Genomic DNA, 20,230 nt, shown 5'->3' on the forward strand with positions numbered 1-20,230 from the left:
ACTTCTTCCAACCTACAGTGAGCTATTTAGACTCTTCAGTATTTTTGGGTTTTGAGAGAAATGACATGCTAACACTTGCTTTTGTACCCGAGGCTTGCAGTAGCCACTGAAGCTTCATCTTTCTAAGAGGTCCACCCCATTGTGTTCGTGACTTTATTCTGCTTATCCAGAATGCAGATCTCTGCTATGTAATACATAGTATACATCCTTTGTATGCTCTGTACTACCTCAGATTTGTCCACACTAGGACAACTTAATTGACCAAATGGATCTTTGTATGGAATCTAGGTCCCTTGCACTGCCTACTCACCTTCATTTCTCATTCCAGTCAACACCCCGTCCGAGCAAGTCTGGGCAACAATTTTATATTTTATAGCAGATGAACAATATAAATACTGATCAGCTCTAGACAGATCCTAGAACAGTACAAGACAGTATTAAATCCACTCTCACTGCCTAAGTTACCCCATTAATTCTATTGAGAAAGGCATCAGGCAACATTGAGATGTAAATGGGTTTAATATCCTTCTAAAATAGGCACTTGCCCTCTTGGACCAGAAAGTATATTAATAAAAAACAAGTTTGGTTTCTGACTCAACAACATTCACTGACATTATTTCCCACACTGTCAATTCTACTGGCTTTTTCTACTAATGGATGTCTCTGGTTAGGATTCTTAGTTTTCGGTATTATAAATAATTAACTCAAGGTTATAGAAACATAAAATGATTTGGGTTGGAAGGGACCTTTAAAGATCATCTAGTCCAAGTCCCCTGCCATGGGGGGTCTGTATAAGATGCTCATGACAGCCTGCACAATCTCACAAATCAAAGACATCTTCAGTTTCCAAGAACACACCTTACAGAAAAGCAAGGCCAGTGTTTAAATTCCAGTGTACTTGCAAGAAGCACGGCTATGCCTTTTAGCTAGCCTAGAATTCCCTCCCCCAGCACCACACAATGACCAGCTAGAACAGGGTGAACAAGTTAACAATCCTCAATTTACAAAACTTGGTGGACTGAAGGAAAAAAGGTCCCTTATGGAATCAAAGCCTGTATTCATTGCCTTCTGCCCAGTGACTCAAAGACAGAAAAATGTTCATTTCCCCCATTTCCACATACTCCCATTTCTAGGACGATAGGAAGGTTTAAATTTGAACAGACTGTAAAGCTCAAAGAGCACAGCTATTTATGAACTAGTCCAAACTCTTTGCATTTTGGCAATGTGCCTACAAACAAATCATTACTGAGCTGCTTTTAGTGATAGAAAGAATTCATATCATCTATACAGTCCAGATTATTGCCGGAAAATGGAATTGATTTTACTATCTCCTTCCTGCCCTTAAACTGCAAAATTAGCATTCAAGGAAAAAAACTGAAGCTCAGCTTCTTAGTCCTTTTCTTGCTAGAGAGGCAAAATGAGGTCTGTTCTGGAACATCCGTCCTCTCAACTCCTTCCCATAATGTCCCATTAGAAAGAACAGTAAACTGTGCTTCTTGGAAGCTGGAAATCTGTAGTTGGAGTGCAACACCAATACCCGTTTTCATTTGGAAATCTGAAGGAGTCTATTGACCTTCAATTCTTCAGGCAATGACTGAAGGGAAAAAAAATACTGCTTTTTCTGTTCAGAAGGAATATTGTTGTAAAGTTTCCACTGTGATAAGTTCCTTCGTATTTTAGGATACCCACATTCTCTCTTCTTCGGCTGATCGTCTCAGAAATTCAAGAATACTTCTAGAATATAACAACATAAGCAACCATATGCTGTAGGACCTGTTTTCAACTATTTCTAAATTCTGCCCACAGAATCACATTTGAAAATGGGAAACACATTAGGTAAATAATCCCACTTGCTTAAGACCATGCAAGAAATGAGAGTCCAGAACAAAACTCAATACTCCCACATTTAATGCGGTATGGTATATCCTAAACCAACCATCTTCTTCCGGAATAGATTTTGCCTTTGTACTTTCTAGATCATTGGTCAAAAATGTTTTCACTCTTCTTATGTTTCAGATGTTCTTTTACGTCATCTAATTTACTTGATTTCTTTTAAAAGTAGTCTCAAATTTTTACTAAAGAATTCTGTGAGTATCTTGAAATTAAAATCCTCATTCACAAGCAAACGTTGCAATCATTGGCTGTCATTCTTCTGCTGCACATATGCAGCAATGCTTAGAACCAGTTTCATACAAATCAGAAATCATGGCTTCTGCATACTTACACTCTAGAGGGTCTGGACACTTATCTCTATGGAAATGCAAAACAATCCTTCCAATTTTAATCCTACCCCCTTTGCAAATTCATAGTGTTAAAGCTAACAATAAGCACAGTACATCTATGTAATGAGATGCAAATTATACAACAAAAGTATAAATGCATCCTGAGTTGAATAATGGTACCAGAGAATAACCTAAACCTGAAGGACAAGTGACAATGGCCAGAAGAAAATAGTTTTACAGGTTTATCGATATTCTCTTTATTTTGGAAGGTTTCCTAGATTATTTTGTGATAACAGTGATAAACAGGAAGGTAAGTGAAAGAGGTAGAAACCAGACTTTATTACATCACTTCGTAGAGTTCCAGGCAACACACTTCCAGGGACATATCTTCTAAACAAAAATTTCAGAGTATGCTTTGGTAGGAATGGAAAAGGTTCAATGCCAAAATCAAAACTTAGGTTTCTTGCTCTGGACCTTTAAGAGCCCAATTGCACAGTGCCCATCATTAAATTAGTTTATTTTAACATTAAAACCTCACTCTTTTATAGCAATGGCACAAAAGTTCGTAAAAGCAAGTTTACATTTAGTACAGGAATTTATTGCCTGAATAAGATACAAGAGAGTCAGATCACATAGCCAAAGACCCTGTTACAGACAAAACCGCAATAAAACCTGCTCTAGTAAATGCAATATACTGCTCTTGTCTACTACAACAGCTTATCCTTCTCACATAGATTAACAGGTTTTATAATATCGTCCTCAAGTCTGTTAACAGACATATTGTTTATTAATGCCCTTACTATAGAAAAGCCTGTCAGAAGTAGAGTCACAATGGTAGAAAAAGATTCCAGAAACCCTTTTCTCACTTTTCAGAAAGTTGTGCTCTCTGGACTTCAAGCAGTAAGAGTGTAGTTTCTTGAGGTCTATAGTTTCTTGAGGTCAGTTTAAAGATTTCTAGAAAGTTGGAGAGTTTGCACATGACTACTACTTGCACAGGTGACAAGCAAGCTCCTGTTCATCATTTCAGACTGCAATTTTACTAGAAAATGTCATCAATCTGTGTTCATTAGAGTGTGCAAACTGAAGCCTAAGTCAGACTTAAAAGAAACCACCAAAGAAGCTTACTCTGTCAAAAGTGGTCCTTTTCTCCCTCACTCCCATCTTCCTTTACGCTGCTTCTGGCACCCCTCTGATCCTTGGGTTGATCAGCTGATCCAATACTAATTTGGCAGAAATTACTCACAGTTTTGCTAGGTGAGCTTCCTATTAGAGAATAAAGTTGTTCCAGATAACCAAGGGATTTAAGGAACTCAAGCTACTAAAACAGAAATAAAGGGAATACCAGCTCCCATGTTGCTGAAATCCTCTACAGAATACTTTCTGTGGATCATGTTCAAGGCTAAGTTTCTTTTTGACACGTATCAGCTGGATGCCAAATGATCTCCAGTTCCCCTCTTTGTAGTGGTTATCAGTTAGAAAGGAGCCTAAGAACCTAGCTACGTATGGATTAAGGAAAGTTAAATGAATGATCACTTCAATAGGTTGCTGTATTCTTAAACCTTCCAGCAGCTTTCAGGATCGCGGTTCCAGAAATTTGACAGTTTTCATTGCTTGCATGTATGGTGTTTGATGCAGAACCAGAAGTATACATGTTAACCAGTAACACTAGTAACCGCAACATAAGTCTCCTAAAGCCCAGAAAGGGTCTAACTCTTCTGTGTTAGGGTTCCTTTACAGACAGAGTCATCACTCAGTTACTTGGAGCCTAACTGACTGCGCACATACCTATGTAGTATTAACATCTTGAGTTAATGAAGTCCCATGTCTCAAAGCTCAAATGTTCGTGATGCCAATTCACCATCAAGATATCACCAGTGCCCTAAAGCTACCATCACAGGAATATCCAAAGCCTGATGCAGTCTGAATCTGTTATAATGTTCCTGTTGCTTCCTTCAGCTGCTCACAGATGCTCCCCCACTCTCTTCTTGATCTGTGTCCTGACAGAATTCTGCCTCAGTACAAACACATCATTGCAACACAAGCAAGATAGTTCAGGAAAAGGCAAATGTCTTGATTAACTATGACTCGGTACTTATACACAATTCTCTTCTTAAAATGCAAGTTAGAAAACATATGTTGCTGCATTTACAATGTCACTGTTATCCCCCATATTAAACTGAAGTCACAAAGTCTAGACATGACTTGGAGTTTTTGCTCTAGTTTATCTTGATCTCATCAGATGAATGATTAATAGCATTTAACATGACATTCAAGTCATTTAATGTTTCTTGGGGAAGCATGCCAGATTCAGTAACTCGAGCGCATTCAGCATAATGGCCAAGATATGTTCAAGGCTATAATATAAAAATGCTATTTTTCTAATCACAGTCCTATAACATCCTTTTCAGCTAGCCAGATTGCTTCTTTCAGCAACTCCTCTGTGCCCCTTCTGTCAAATGACCTTTTATCAACCTGTCTTTCGTAAGGGGAAAGCAGCAATAGGTGGTGCCATGCCATTTCTCCTAAAAGCCTGTTGCCCATTTTTCAGAATTTCATCAGCTTATGTTCTTTGGATTATAAGTAATTAAGCGGAAAAGCACAGCACCTTAAAACTTTCCCTGACTTCCTCGAACTTCTGCACATACCAAGTTCTTTTAAAATAACTGCTTTGTCATTTAGAGTTTACATTCTCTCTTAATCTGACAGGTTTGTAAACATAGACACCGCAGTTTCCAAAAGGCTAACTACATTCACCCTCTAAGCAGGGTGCGCATAGCTGTTTTTGCTGTCACGGGACCAAAAAAAGTCTTTCCTTAGTGCTGTGCCAAAGCCCCTTTCAGCCTATTGGTCAAAATGTTAAGTGCTTGAAGGTTCCTGGAGTTTAGTATTTTTCCTTTGTAGGTCACCTTCTTATAAAAGCTACACTCCATTTAATATAGCACTTGGAAACAGTTTTATACAACTGGTCATGGGTGACTGCTTGCTGGCACTCATTAAAAACAAGCACTAACATTTAGCAAATAGTCCTAGGACAAAGCCACATTTTGGCTTCAGCAACCTTGCTAATACACCCTTATTAGAACTAGCTCCCTCATTAAATATCTTCAGATGAAAAAGGTTTGTTGGATCTCCAAGCAGTTGCAACTACTGATTTTCTGTCAATGCCCAGTATTTGACAAGGGCCAAAGACCTCAATGCCCACATGTGCTAATCAGTACACTTTAGGGAAAAACCTGTAGAAATTGCATCTACTACAGAAGATTCTCATGTGCCATTTTCTGCTCCTCTGTCACTGTTAATCCTGACAGCAGAAAAGGAAAACAAGCATGCTGGGCTTATGGAAAAAAAATGCTCTGTTAAAAAAAAAAATAAACAAAGAGAGACTGAAAGCATACTGCTGAACTTCACAGAAGAGCAGAGTCAATCAATCTAAAATAGTTGGAGGAAGATGCAAGTTAACCCACCAATACAACACCATTTTCCCTTGTATCGCTGTGAAAGGCCGTCAGGTCCCCCATCGCTGCCCAAATCAGCCAGATATGATCTCCAAGAGAACAAAGGCAAAAACTGTGGAATCTAACCCTTGCCCAGGAAAACAGTTGTGCCAGTGAATTATAAACAAAACCACTCCCTCCCTCTCCTAGTTTCAACACACAGCACAGCAAGCCATGGTTACAAAACCAGCTGGCAGGCAGCAAGCGCAGCAGAGCACCAACATTTCCCCTCTCTAAGATCTAAGACTGGCCAGACTCATAAGAGACAGTTGAACCCAGCTGCAACTCAACAAGCCATAAACTATTACAACTTTCTTGTTGATTCACATGAGAGTTTTCTGAGAGAGAGCGCAGACAGAGACGTGGCCATCTCCCACAGTTACCAGCCTTCTGGGCAGAATATTGTCTACTCATGGTTGACTAGGTCACCAGTTTGTCTTTTCTGCAGACATTCAAGATCTAAAAGCCTTTTAATAAGCCAGGCACATCAACTGTCAGTGAAGGATGCATTAGCATCTGACCAACTCAAGCCTGTGGAGCCTGGAAACAAATCTCCATAGATGTATCACATCTTCATACTGTTTAAGTGCAAATGCTTGGAGATATTCCGCTCCGTGCATCCAAAAATGCTTTACTGCACAAAAAAGAGGCATATTTGTAGGGAAAGGTACTAGATTTAAGCACTTAGTTCAGTGACTAGCTAGCAGTCTGAGTAAAATACGCATTACTTCCAGTGCTTAGAACAAGTGAAGGAAAAATTCAGATGTTAAGATCTTTTGATCTGAGGCAAAATGCCAATTCACATGCTTTCATAGAAATAACATTCCTTCCCAAGAGCTGCAAAAATGGATGGAAGGAAGAGGTGATAAAAAGTCTACAGAACAACAAGTTTTGAACATAACCTGCTTTAAAACCAAAGCAAATGTGTTTTAGTGGGCCCTCAAATTGTTATGCCAGGCCTCTCCCATACCCCCTCAGAAGACAACCTCTACCAACAAAACCTGAACGCAATGCAGGAAAAAGGCAAATAGAGAAGCAGATGCCAAGTTTTTCCAAGTCCCAGGAGTAAAATGCTAGATTGAAAATAAAGCTAGATGGTTTCAAACTGAGCAAGAAGCTTGCAAGTAAATCTATAAAGAAAAAAAAATTACGGCAATCAGAATTTATGAATATTAACTCCAGAAAGACTATTCTTAAGGGTCAAATGTCTACCTTTGGCTTGCTGTTCAAGACTTCACCTAGATCTGATTCACTCAGATAGCATGCACCATAAAGACAAGTTGGGAATTCCAGAAATTAAATGCATCCTTCTGTCAATACCAAAACTATTTTTGTAGTCTATTTTTGTAGATAATGTGTAAACAATTCTGTAACAGAAAAGGCTTTGAGTACATTCTACGATTCAAGTTAAAAGCCTCGAGTTATTTGCTCATCTTCCAATTATTCTAAAACTTTTCTTTTGTACCTGAAAATCTGTTACATCCTTCTGTCTCCCTCCTTCAAGTCACTTTGGTATTTACGCTCTAGAAAGACTCTTGTAGCTACATGCAGGTATCGTGAAATTTGCCAGAGATCAAGTAAATTCCACTTGAAGTCAAAACTCACACTCCCTGAAAAACAATCCAGATGAGTATTTGCCCAAATTTCTTCTGGCTGTTCAGATGACTTCAGAGCTACGCGTATCTCCTCCCAAACCTTTACTCTATGTCATCAAACACTTCAGAGCAACAGGTCTCCACTTCACAGGTGCATTTCGGTGCCACACAGAACAACTGCACAAGGCAGCTCAACTGCATGAAAGGAATCACCATTCAGGAAGACTGAAGCCCGATGACTGGAATAAAGGCAAAGAATATGGTTCTTTTGTTTGCCTCCTGTCACTGACAGGTTAAAGTATTAAAGGAAAGAGTCAAGCACAGGTTTTTAGGGCTGCATAAAGAGCCCATTCACCAGGTTATAAGAAGTCACATGCATTTGATTGTGTCAGCTTAACAAAGCCACAATAAGAGAGATTTCTTTAGGAAATATCACTGCTGGAATTACAAAGGCAGTTGAGACAGAGAAACACCAGGAGAGGAGAAAAGATTATGTCCCAAAGGCTAGACAATCCAGCGTGCTACAGGAGGGAAGCACCTGCTGAAAAATGCCTTATCAGCACATAACACAGCACACGTGAACTAGAGAAAGGAAAAAAGTTTAAACTGTTGAAAGAAAGACTTCTGCAGTTTGCCTGATCCTTTTCTCACCACCAAATCCTTAACGTTCAGATAAATGGTCATTATTTCTAAACATCACAGAAGGTACACCACTCATCTGCTATTAGACTAATTGCATGTTTAAACAAGATCACAAGATGCATATCTATTCTTTGGAACAGATACTTCGAAGAAGGGATAATCTATGAACATATATGTACTATAGGAGAGAACACAGAGTTATGGGATAAAATACAGACTAAGAGGTCCAGGTGGAAAAGGATACCGATTTTATATCATCCATATCTTCCTATAGGCATCATTATCAAACTGGTAGATTAACAGCACTGACAGAAGGATGCAGTTGCTTTGTTATTATTTTGGATAAGAATGCTCACTACAGCTACTAAATCTTTGCTACGTGTATTCAGTGAACACCACAATTTACAGGAAGTAGGATCTTTAACATAATTTTTAAGTTCACAGCTATGCAACCACCCAGACAGGCTACTGGTGCCAGGGACAAAGACCTCAAAAAAAACTTTTAGGACTAAATTTGTTTTCTTAATACCGCCTTAAGTTTTTTTCCATGAAGATGCTTTATTTCGAAAGAGGACCAATATTTTGGCCCATCAAAATTAGAAATAGATAGTATACAATGCAAGCTGTGAGGGAGATGGAAAATAATTTTGAACAATACAATGGTATGTTTCCACACGCCTCCTTAGAAAAGACGATTAAAATAATTAAACAAATCCAACTACTACCTCTTAAGAGCTCAGACTGCTTCCTCCTACTACAAGTAGAGCAGAAAGTGGATATACAAGTAGACAGAGTGAAAGGAATCTTGTATAGTAGTTTGGGGCAGGTTTTATATAAATAAAGGAGCTGCAATGATATAGATAGGTTAATAGGAGGCAACAGGAAACGCATACAATGCAATATTATCACAGGATAAACATACACACATTTTTACACTAATACCTCATCTCAGGCCCAGTAATTTTTGGGGAAGTATCACATCTATATTATGATATTCAAGAAAGGTAATGCGCACTTGCAGCCCAGAAAGCCAACCACATCCTGGGCTGCATCAAAAGAAGCATTGCCAGCAGGTCAAGGGAGATGATTCTGCCTCTCTACTCTGCTCTGGTGAGACCCCACCTGGAGTACTGCGTCCAGCTCTGGAGGCCTCAGCACATGAAGGACATGGACCTGTTGGAACAGGTCCAGCGGAGGGCCACGAAGATGACCAGAGAGCTGGAGCACCTATGCTATGAGGACAGGCTGAGAGAGTTGGGGTTGTTCAGCCTGGAGAAGAAAAGGTCCCGAGAAGACGTTATAGCAGCCTTCTAGTACCTAAAGGGGGCCTACAGGAAGGATGGGGAGGGACTCTTTATCAGGGAGTGTCATGACAGGACATGGGGTAACACTTTCAAACTGAAGGAGGGGAGATTTACACTGGATATCAGAAAGAAATTCTTTACTGTGAGGGTGGTGAGGCACTGGAACAGGTTTCCCAGAGAAGCTGTGGATGCCCCATCCCTGGAAGTGTTCAAGGCCAGGCTGGATGGGGCTTTGAGCAACCTGGTCTAGTGGGAGGTGTCCCTGCCCATGGCAGGGGGATTGGAACTAGATGATCTTTAAGGTCCTTTCCAACCAAAACCATTCTATGATTCTATGATAAAGCCAATATGATTAGCTTGTCATATGAAGCATTTAAAAGCATTTTGAATGACCATGGTGGTTCTACCATCAAGATACTACGTAGCTCTCATGCTTGTGTGCCCAAGTACTACTGCAAACTATGGAAGAACAATAACCTTATATTACTACTATCTAAAAAAGAGCTTCTTCAAAACCAGAGGAAAATCATGCTTTTGCACTAATAAGTCATCTCTACTAAGGCAGATGCGCATAGCCAGAATGTACTGTAGAGCAAAAAAAGTGAATCCTAGCTGGCATTTGAGTAACAGCTGTGCTGAGGCTTATACAAAACAGAGGAAGATATATAGTGTAATGTTTTTTCCACATTATTTAGAACACGGCAGTATGTCACATAATAAAGGCCATTTTGCAAGCTAATATTGGTACTTTTGACAGCAGAGTGTTTTGGGATGCTCTAGCCGAAGCATCAAGTATTCGACCTTTTAAGAAGAAAAAAATTTAAGGAAATCACAGTATCAAAAAACAAGAAGTCACAGAGGAAAGGAATAAAAGTCTAGGATGAAAAAAGTCAAAAATGCAGGAGGCCATATACCACACAGAAAGTGATGCGGTTCAAAACAGAACAGCAAGGCCCAAACGGCAAAAACAAATTTCTGTGGCAGCATTTTAAGAGACTGGGAAAGAGTGAAGACATCAAATACAAGAAAGCTAAATAATTGTAGTGAGCCAAAACACATACTTTTGTCATAAGGATGAAAGCAACCAAAAAAAACTAAAAAGGACTAACACATGCTAAGAATACCTGAAAAAGCCAAAGACAGAGTGAGAGTACTTTAACCATTTTAATTCCAAAATTCTAAAATTAAACAGTTTGACTCATCCAAATAATTTCTGTTTAGCTAAGCAAATGTACAGAAAGAATTACAGGCCATAATCAGTTATGGGCTTTTACTTTGGGCTATTCCATCTTCAGGCAACAGGTAACACACATTATTCAACCAGGAAAGTCAGAGACAAGAATGAAAGCAGCCTTCAAAAAAAAAAAGATGATCCCAAACATACTGTCAGATAAACATATATATGTTCAAATTATCTGTTAGTACAACTCGATTTTTCTTTTTTCTAACCTTAGCAAGTTCAGCTATTGGCTAACACTTTGCACCTTATACACATGCTTTAGAACCTTTCATATAATGCAAAGAAAAGGACTCTGGGCATTTCCTGTTACCATGATTCTGAGAATGTCCTATAGAACTTTCAGCAGCATACAACCTGCAGTGCATTGGCTTGTCTTACTAGCCGTGAGCATTTGCTAGGACTTTTCGTTACAAGAACACTTGAAACTAAATTCAGTAAGAGCTCAAACTAATCAAGTTAAGACAGCCTGATACAGGTTTTCATGTCAGCTGAATCATGACAGAGGTCCATGCACACACCCAGAATCTGTGACAAATGCAATTACAGGAACTGCCCAACTCTTCTTCATTGCAGGCTACATTAAGTAGCATCAGCATGTTTTTGCTGCTGGCTAAAACCACACAGTTGCCATAGCTGAGCTGATACAGTAAACTCATTAAGCCATGTTAAATTTAATAGTGAGCCTAAGCTGAATACCTCTTCCACTTAACTATGCTGATACTCATCTGTATATGTCCTGGGAGAAGCATTAATTGCAGTTCTGAAACTCTCTAACCAGAAGGTACTTTTGTCCAATGCTTGGAGACATTACCTGCATACAACACTTAAACTGTACAACGTTTCTGCAGCGTGTCATGTCTGCTAAAATTTACAAAGGCTCATGCACGAAATGTTCAAAACCATTGCCACTGGCTCAGGAAATCTGTGAGCCACCAATTACTAAAGGCTGGGAGAGTGTCCTAGGGGAGTAACACAACGTGCTTCCTCATCCTTGAGCTCTTCCTTATGAGTCTGTTTCTGGCTACTATCTGAGATAGGGTATTGCACACTGTGGATGTCTGGTCTAATGCAGTACAGCCATTCTTCCAACCAGAATGCTTGCAAACAAATTTCTCTGTCCTAATCTCTAAAACAACAGCAATTAGCCAAGGTCCAGATTCCATTCAGCCAGAGTCAACATATCTTCTCCTTTCACCTACAATTAATTGGAAGGTACAGAACAAAAATCTTTTGCTATGAGCAGCGTCTCAGCAGAGAACAAACCACTATGAGTCCTGTTTCTTTGAGGGGGGAATAAAAAAAAATATAAAGCTGGTAAACTTACACTTATGCCCTGTCTTATCACCCAGGTTCCCATACATTCAACTGAATATTTCTGGCATCTTCCTTATGTTATTACAATTATTTAGCAGGCACAAAGAGGTTGTTGGCTTACGGTTCACATTTCTGGAACTTACTTCAAGCACTGAGCACTTATGTCAAAACTCATTTTTCATAGCAAACCTAACAGATAATCACATAACTTACACTTTCCTGGTCAGAAGACAGAGGTGGCTCCACTAAAAGAAGCCTCTGCTCAGAGTTGTCCTCTTCAAAGGCTGCCTGTGTTGTTGCGGTGTCAGACATGTGTCTTTTTCTGAGCCGTAGACCTGGCTCTGGAGAACCAGCATTATCGAGTTCCGTTAGTTCATTCATGAGATGCTGGGAGCCTTCTCAAATATTCTTCTTCCTCTTGGTTCGGTTTGTCTGATTATGTGTTCGCTCTGAAAGACAAGCAGTTTGTGTAACTAAACCAAAGTTAAAAACTAGTGTGCAAGAATTGGCTGAAAGAAGAGCATGCTTAAAAGCTACCAAACAACTACAACAACTGCCTTTATATGTGCGCAGACTCCCACAGGATCAATTATACAGATTTCTACACTGTTGAGCAATGAATTCTCATCTTGTGACCACTAATACTTCCATATCCTAACAGAGGTTACAGACAATTTTGAAAGACAACAGAAAGTGAGCTCCATAAAACAGTAAATTCACAGTGATGTTTTTGTACATTTTTACTTTTACAAAGTTGTAGACACTGGAATGTTAATACTATTTACAAATAAACTACTTATCACAGACACACTATAATTATCAGCTTTTTGTGGGTATGAAGCTCATTTCAAGGTTTTATCAGGACAAGGACACTGGTACAGCTGCTTGGGTAGTAGCAAGCAAGCAGCGTTTATGCAGCAACTGACTTTAGAGAGACTGCAAGGCAGGCAGTAGTACTTACAGTGATTATGTTTCCCTTGCATAAATTAACGTGTTCAGAATTGCTGCTAGAAATGGGTCTGTACCTTTACTTGTATAAGTATTTAGGCCAGACAGACTTAAAAAACACCGTTCATTCCATCCCAGCAAGCATAAATAGATAATTGCCATAGAAAACCATAACCCATACTTTCTACTCAGAAGAGTAACTATATTTTACAATTAGGACACTACAAAAAGGACTTGGGGTAAGTTTAACTCAAGATGCTGAAGATTAATTAAATTCGCAGAACTTTGCCTAATGACAACCTGTTAATCCAAGCCCTCACTGGTTACCTATTTATCTTGTACATCACTGTGTGGTGACTTTAATAGCCAGTCAACAGACACCTGGTTGACACTGGTTGCCTTGGGAGGCACAGCAGCCAGAGCAGTTTGAAATCAGAGCCCAGAAGTCATCACAATGAATTAGCGCTCAGCTGAGGCTTCAGAATCACTTTGAATGAGAATCTATTCATTTTGTACTAATCACTTGGTGTCATTCTATTACTGTAGTATATAAGTACTTAGATGTGACTAACACATAACATTAAGATAACCCATCTAACAAGTTTTAACTTGCCAGGGTGCATAATTAGATTGGAATTTTAGTGCCCAATAAAATACACTGAACTTTGTCATAACATAGGAGAGGAAATTAAAAATATAAGATGGAGGATTGATATTGGTGATCTTGTAAGAAAATGTCACCTCCAAAAAGCCAATAATAATGTACTCCTTCCTTTCAGGGACTAATCTCATTTATATATGATCACTGCAAGCTAATTCTCAGCTCTGACAAACCTGCTATAGTTAATTTTGCTGCAGCAGTTTGTAATGTTATATCCCCTCAGCTGCCTGGCAATCCCCAGAGGAGAGAGCTGCTAATGAGCAGGCAATAGACTTTGCAGAACTAAACGATAGCTCAGTCGTCCAGGTTCAGTATGGCACACTGCTTTAGTCACCCAAGAAGGTAAACTGAACAATATGCCAGCAGAGCAGATGGTATGCCCAACCTTCCTGCTAACTCCACTACAGAGTCAGTAGCCCCCATCTGAGGGGTAACATCTAAAATGGCCACAGGCGTTTGCTTGGTAAACACAAGAGCCACAGAACTATAACCCCATGAAAATTAAGGCAAGGTTTAACAACATTATACAGGAAGCCCAAAAAAAAAAAAAAAAAAAAAAAAGAAGTTGAGCAAGTGGCTTTTAAAACCAAGAACAAATATTTAGAAAGCCACAGAACAACTGAAATCTTCACTGTTTTTGTCCTATTTCAAGCAGCCAATTCACAATTCTATTTTTATGCAAGAAACATGAAGACATCATCACATTGCCATTTGGCAAAACTGATCTAGGGAAGAAAGAAAAGAGTATGCAATGAGAACTACAGTTTAAAGTGAAATTGATCGGGTGCCTTAGTTTAAAAGGCTACTGAAATTAGTCTCTTATAAGTTAAGCACACTGTACCAATTTGAAGCTGTAGCTAAAACCAAAAAAATACAAGTAAGCAGAACAGCTGTTTGTAAGCAACAGTTACAAACACACATCCCTACCACAAAACATTTCCACACAACATTTCAAACTGGTAGTTAGTCGAAACAGCCATAGTTAGTTTCAACAATTTTTTAATTTGCATTAGATATTTAACCAGCAAGTTTTACCAGTTTTTCTTTCTGCCAGCTTTAAGCAATTGAATTGCCATTGTGCGCTGCATTACCTGCTATATTGCCTAAGAGCATGCCCTTATATCACCTCTACGACATCATGGGAGCAATGCTCAGAGGCATGGTAACAACCAACACAACTGGCTTAACCACACTTGGCCAAGATGCTTTTGCAAAAGTTCTTCTAGTAGAAGAAGATACAAGAATGCCAAGAGACTTCTTAAATCAGGCCTTGAAGATTTACTAGCACTCGCTGCCAAGCGATCACTAAGGTTAAAAATAAAAGATGCATTTCACCTCCAGCGAGTGAGATTTGCATTCAGCAGAGTTGAACTTTAGAGCTCTGCATAAACAGAAGTCGTCGCTTCTTGAAATTACAGGGGAATTGCTCAATGAACTAAGATGTTTCCATGTTGTCCTTCATGCAGGATCCTTTCAGTGCTAAATATGCGCACCCTTACTGAGCAGGTAAAGATAAGCAAGCCGAAAGACAGTCCAAAAGCATCACTACTGGTTTTTAGTCCTTTTTAAAAAATGTACTACGAAAGCCAAAAACACATGCCTGAACGCAACATAGAGTTGACAACAGAACAATGCTAATAGTCAAAACTATTTATTCACAAGTAAAAGCAAGCAGTCTGAGATTATGAACAGGAAAGCCATAGACAGTCTTTAATTTCTACTATAAATTTCACAGTTCAAGTGAAGGGTTTGAATGACTAGGACGACCTTTTCCTAAGAAAATGGTAAGTCTAAGTATGGTCAGTAGCATCTAGTCAGAAGATGATGGTTGAAACATAGTTTATGAAAAGACTTGTTGCCCCATTCTCTCTCTAAGACTGGGTAGCCCATGAAAACAAAAACTGTAAAATGGAAAGCTATAGAATACTTGAGGTCTTGGAAGCAATTGTTTTGTTTCACTGAGATTATAAGTCTTATATTTAAGTCCTTTAGCTTCTTTGCAGCATGAAACAAACAAACTTTAAGTTAACTTCCATTTAAATCGGGTGTTGCCATGTACAACTTAAAATCTACTTAATGATCGCATATATAATAAGCATAACATCAGCATCTAGATCAGGCGGTGAGTTCCTGCTGTGTTTAAAATCAGCTGAGAAGAGCATCTACAGAGTTTGGTTTGTTGGGGTTTTCTTTAATATAGAAAACTTCTAAAGGCTAAGACAGCTTCTAGAAAGGACCTACCAGTTTAATAGAATCATAATTCTAAACACAGCCTATAACAAGAAACATAGCAAACCATTAGTCAACCTTATCAACTTAACGTGGTGGCTTCTACCAGCACACAACCTACAAAGCCTAAGTGGTCATCACTCCCAGCTGCCCACTCCACCCCAGGTCAGAAGTCAACCTCACAGCAAGGAGAGTCAGTGCCAGTTTTAAGCTGTAGACAAATACTCGTCATCTTTCTGAAAACAGAATCAGAAGGCAAAACTATTTCAGCAGTTCACTGCAATTGTGTAATGTCAGAGAAGTCAACACAAATCCACAATTAACAGAGCATGTTTAGGACACTGTTTCACTCCTGAAGATGACAAGGGAAGAGTATTTACACAAACTTAAGCACCACAGGTTGATGCTGCTATACTTTGTAAGATCTTCCCAAATATTGCCCAGAGTAAGTGATACAAGGATAAGTGATACAATCCTTCTAACCTCACAGAATTCACCTGGCACAAGGACTGGTTTTCTACTTAAGCTAAACAATGCCAACACGGTAACAAAGTAAAAGAAAGCACGCTGAGGGTAATGTTTGTAGTTAAATGTAACTCCCTTTTACGGGCAAAACACAGTCCCAGATGGTCAGACTACCCCTCACTACCCCTAAGCAAAGCAATCTCTCCAGCATCTAGCTCTTTCCCAGTATGTTCCTCTTATAAGCAGCACAGGAATGATCCCTTCAAAGCTATTTCATTCTGTCTGTAGCTGGTATTTGGAAGAAGAATGAAAGTGGCATCCTCCTCCATTCCCCTCTCATTGATCAACAGACTTCTGATAGAAACTTTCCTGTTCAGGGCAACGGTATCCACTGTATGCTCTTTCCTTGCTCATCTTCTTCAAAGCATCCCTTAAAGAAGCATAAGCAATGTACGCACAGTGGACAAAGCTTCATGAAATTAGCTCATCCTCCCTAACAGGGCTTAGTTATTGAAAGAACAAAAGGCCATCGTGAAAATTTCATGCTACATTGTTTCTCAGAATATTCATTAATAGTCAATGAAGGGCTCAAGTGCCTAAAAAGTCTCATAAGAGATATTATCTCAATCTACCAATTTTGCCTTGCCTGTGTCCACGTACCATCACAGCTACAACAGCATCGCTAGTTGGCTAGCTACATCCACACCAGTAGAATGGCAAAGATAACTGAATAGTAAACACCTATGGGTTGAATACCAAATCCAACATTGTTTAGACTAGGCCTCGGTAACACAATAGGCACAACTCCATTTCCAGAACTGTCAGCACAGGTACAAATGGCAAAGTACTTCTAATATTTTTTGCCAATGAAACAGTTGATTCTGTGGCTACCTTGACTGAAACAAGGTATACTAAACAAAATGTAGCTTTCTTGGCATATTGTATTTCTACTATTATCTCCTGGTAGAGAGGTTCTGTCACAAGTAGTCCCTCCCAAATGGGATAGTAACACCAACAGTATTCACTAACATCACACAAAAGCTTAAATTATTCTCAGGTGACAGTGGAATCATCCTGTCACCCATCTGGTTGCCTTACTCCCTAGCACCAGCACTGGTCCTCAAGTGAGTTCGCCAACAGTGAGCTGTTGGCAAGGTGTTGGGTGTTGTGTTTTGGGGTTTGGTTGTTGTTTTTTTTTCAGGGGCAGGTGTCACCTTTGACTTTCTGCCTACACAGCACCCTGATCCATTTACCAAGGAAATCAGGTAAGCACCAGTGCCAATGCAAGGCAGGCGTGTAGAGCTTGGGTAGGGGAAAGAGGAAGCTGGACAGCAAGTGCTGCGTCATATAAGTTATGACTGCTGTCGAGTGTCACCCATACGTGTGGCCTAACTAACCCATGCTGGGTCACATTAACTATATGGAGTATCTACCGGCTAGGTGCTTTTTTCCTTATGCATAGAGCAAAGCAGAAGAGATAAGAAATCCATACATTTTAAGTAGATTTGTGAATTGTCCCTAAGTTAGAAGGCCACAGCTAAAAAGTTAAGAAATCCATACATTTTAAGTAGATTTGTGAATTGTCCCTAAGTTAGAAGGCCACAGCTAAAAAGTTAACAAAACAGTAACATAAAAAGCTTCAAGAGTATAACTTGAAATAAGGGACTTTTATCCTTTTTTTTTTTTAAAAAAAAAAAAAAACCTTAAGAGTCTTTCAACAATTGAGGCATCTTTTACAGTTAAGGAGTTAAACACCCACAGCAACATTCCAAGTGTTTTCCAAAACTACAGTCAAAAAGAAACCAAGCAAGGATGTGTATGAACAGGGGAAGGAGGAAAATCACAGAAAACCTTGTTTTCTCAATGTACCCTACAGGAAAACTATGACTCAGGCTGTAAAAATTCTTTGGAGGTCATCTTTAACAATGAGGAACAATGAGGAAGCAATCTAGCACCTCTTCTCTTAGATGTAATTTCCCTAGATAAAGGGACAGCTACAAAACAAAGATTAAACTCCCGTGGAGGGTCAGTGGCCAAAAAGCTGTCTTTGTAACTTGTAAACTGTCACTGGACACTTCAGCCTAAGCTATTTCACAGCAGGCTGCAGAGGCAAACAATCAAGCACATTCTGATGCATTTGGGTCCAAAGAAAGGGAACAAGCCAGCAGCGCTTAAGGAATGCTTCCATTTCAGAGGATCTCATTACATTGTTACAACATTTGTCCAATTTGTACTGAAAACTGGACCCCAGTTTTGTAACTAGGTTAAGCGCTATGTCAGAAGTTGGCCCACCCCTAGCGCACAATGCCCAGTTGCTAGAGACTGGATGACTGGTGTAAATTAGTTTTACTCTTCAATAAACCAAACCCAAGAGAATTGCTACAGAAGCCGTACAAGACAAGGAACAGAAGTTCAAGCTGTTTTCACATCATGTTCCACAGAAATCCACAACCCAGACCTGGAAAACTTGCTTTAGGTTCATTTTTTTCATTAAATGGCTCAGTTTCTCCAAGTGAGAAATGTTCCATCTTTGTGCCCTTTTATGATTTTATTTCTGTGGCATGTTATTAACTCACACCAACTTACTTCTGTTGCCAACAATAAAAAGAGGCAGTTGGTTTTTGTTAGTAACACTTTGGATCGCAGATTGTCTAAAAGTGAAAGCCTGAAATTAGACATTATTTTCCTCTTAAGTGAAAATTTAGAATAGATCCTTTTTAACTACTGCCTCAAGGACATCCGATTCACAGAACTGTTGGGTGAATATGAAAAAAAAAAAAAACAACCACCAAAGTCTTTGGAGCAGGCACTAAAATCTAGAGCTATACTACTAAGCCGAAGTTACATTCATTTTACCCCCTCTACACAGAAGATCTTCCCATGAGAATGTGAACGGCACCAAGAGCAAACATTCCTCTACCCTGGCAGGTACAACACTCTCCTCCTAGGAAGCATAAGTTTGAAACTCTCTAGAAACTGAACCAAGGTCTCTTACAACTCCAGAAAATGCTCCAAGGCCTGGAACAACTGTACAAAAAACCCCACTACCACCTTGCTTTTAAAACCAAAGAGGAATACACGTGTTTTAGGCTACAAACTTCAAGCAAGAAAGCATGCAAGACAGTTGCCTTCAGTGCTTCTTACTGGCTTGCTTGGACGTCTCTTTACTTAGATGCCATTGCTGTGCAGATTTAAGGGCTGGCTGGTGCCAAGCAGGGGCAGCCCCACTCTTCCTTTGGTGGGCAAATGGCCCCACTCCTCATGGCTGCCACCCCCCAGAGGCACTCTGATGTTTGTCACAACCCATTCCAGGTGGCAGTCTGGAAAAACGTTAAGCCAGAAAGAGATAATCATTTACTATCAAACTGAATTGGCTGAACAAACCATCAGAAGAGCAGTGTGGGCAATATGACAGGAAGGGCAAGACCACACACCCAAGATTTTAATTCTTTATGTATTTTATAGGCAGCATTTTCCTAACCTGTTAAGGACTGACAGTTATTTGTTAGCCCAAGCCTTTAATTGTTATGTATGTACATACCACAGCCTTTATTATGACCTGTTGGCCTGCTGCAGACCACAGCTGGCATAGCAAACCAGACACCTTACCAAGATTATCAATTTTAATAAAGCGGTCAGGACCTGAGAAGCTTGGTTGCAAAAAGCTGACCACCACACTCTTCCCAGTTTCTGGAAGCACCCACTCTCTAGTTTTGCTGGCAATCTTGATAAGCTTTATTAATGAGGTTGTGAGCTTGCTCATCAGTGTTTTATTTTGTGGCTGACAGGTTTGGTCAACAAAATATGTTTGCATTCACATATTTGTAAAAAAATAAGAACAAAGAAAACTTACTCCTTTACTTATGTTCAACAACCTGGTTTTGTTGAAAACAGCTTAGATTCCCTCAACAAAAATGATCCATGTCTCTTCCAACTCAAAAAAAAAAACCAAACCACAAACCCAAAACCAAAAAAAGCCCCTCCAAACACGCATTGAAATTGTCTAAAAAAAAAAAAAATGCTTTAAGTGAGCTGTGGCAATGGGGAGCACTTCACTACTTCTTCTATATACTTTCAGTGAAAAATATACTGTCCATACTTTGAAGCATGTAATTG

At 39.4% G+C, this 20,230-nt stretch overlaps 1 protein-coding gene across 3 annotated transcripts in view; it reads right to left on the reverse strand.

The window, feature by feature from the left end:
- ADIPOR2 (adiponectin receptor 2) overlaps positions 1 to 20,230 on the reverse strand; it is a 46,662-nt gene that overhangs the window by 11,232 nt on the left and 15,200 nt on the right. For 2 of the 3 annotated variants that reach the window (XM_054207478.1, XM_054207486.1), the window contains exon 2: positions 12,025 to 12,260. In XM_054207478.1, the coding sequence (XP_054063453.1) occupies positions 12,025 to 12,192 (168 nt within the window). In that variant the 5' untranslated portion in view covers positions 12,193 to 12,260. Of the gene's footprint in view, positions 1 to 12,020; positions 12,261 to 20,230 lie in introns of all 3 variants that reach the window. The other variant, XM_054207495.1, reaches the window with a different exon arrangement.

The sequence above is a fragment of the Rissa tridactyla genome, chromosome 1 (genome assembly GCF_028500815.1).
Source record: "Rissa tridactyla isolate bRisTri1 chromosome 1, bRisTri1.patW.cur.20221130, whole genome shotgun sequence".
NCBI lineage: Eukaryota > Metazoa > Chordata > Aves > Charadriiformes > Laridae > Rissa > Rissa tridactyla.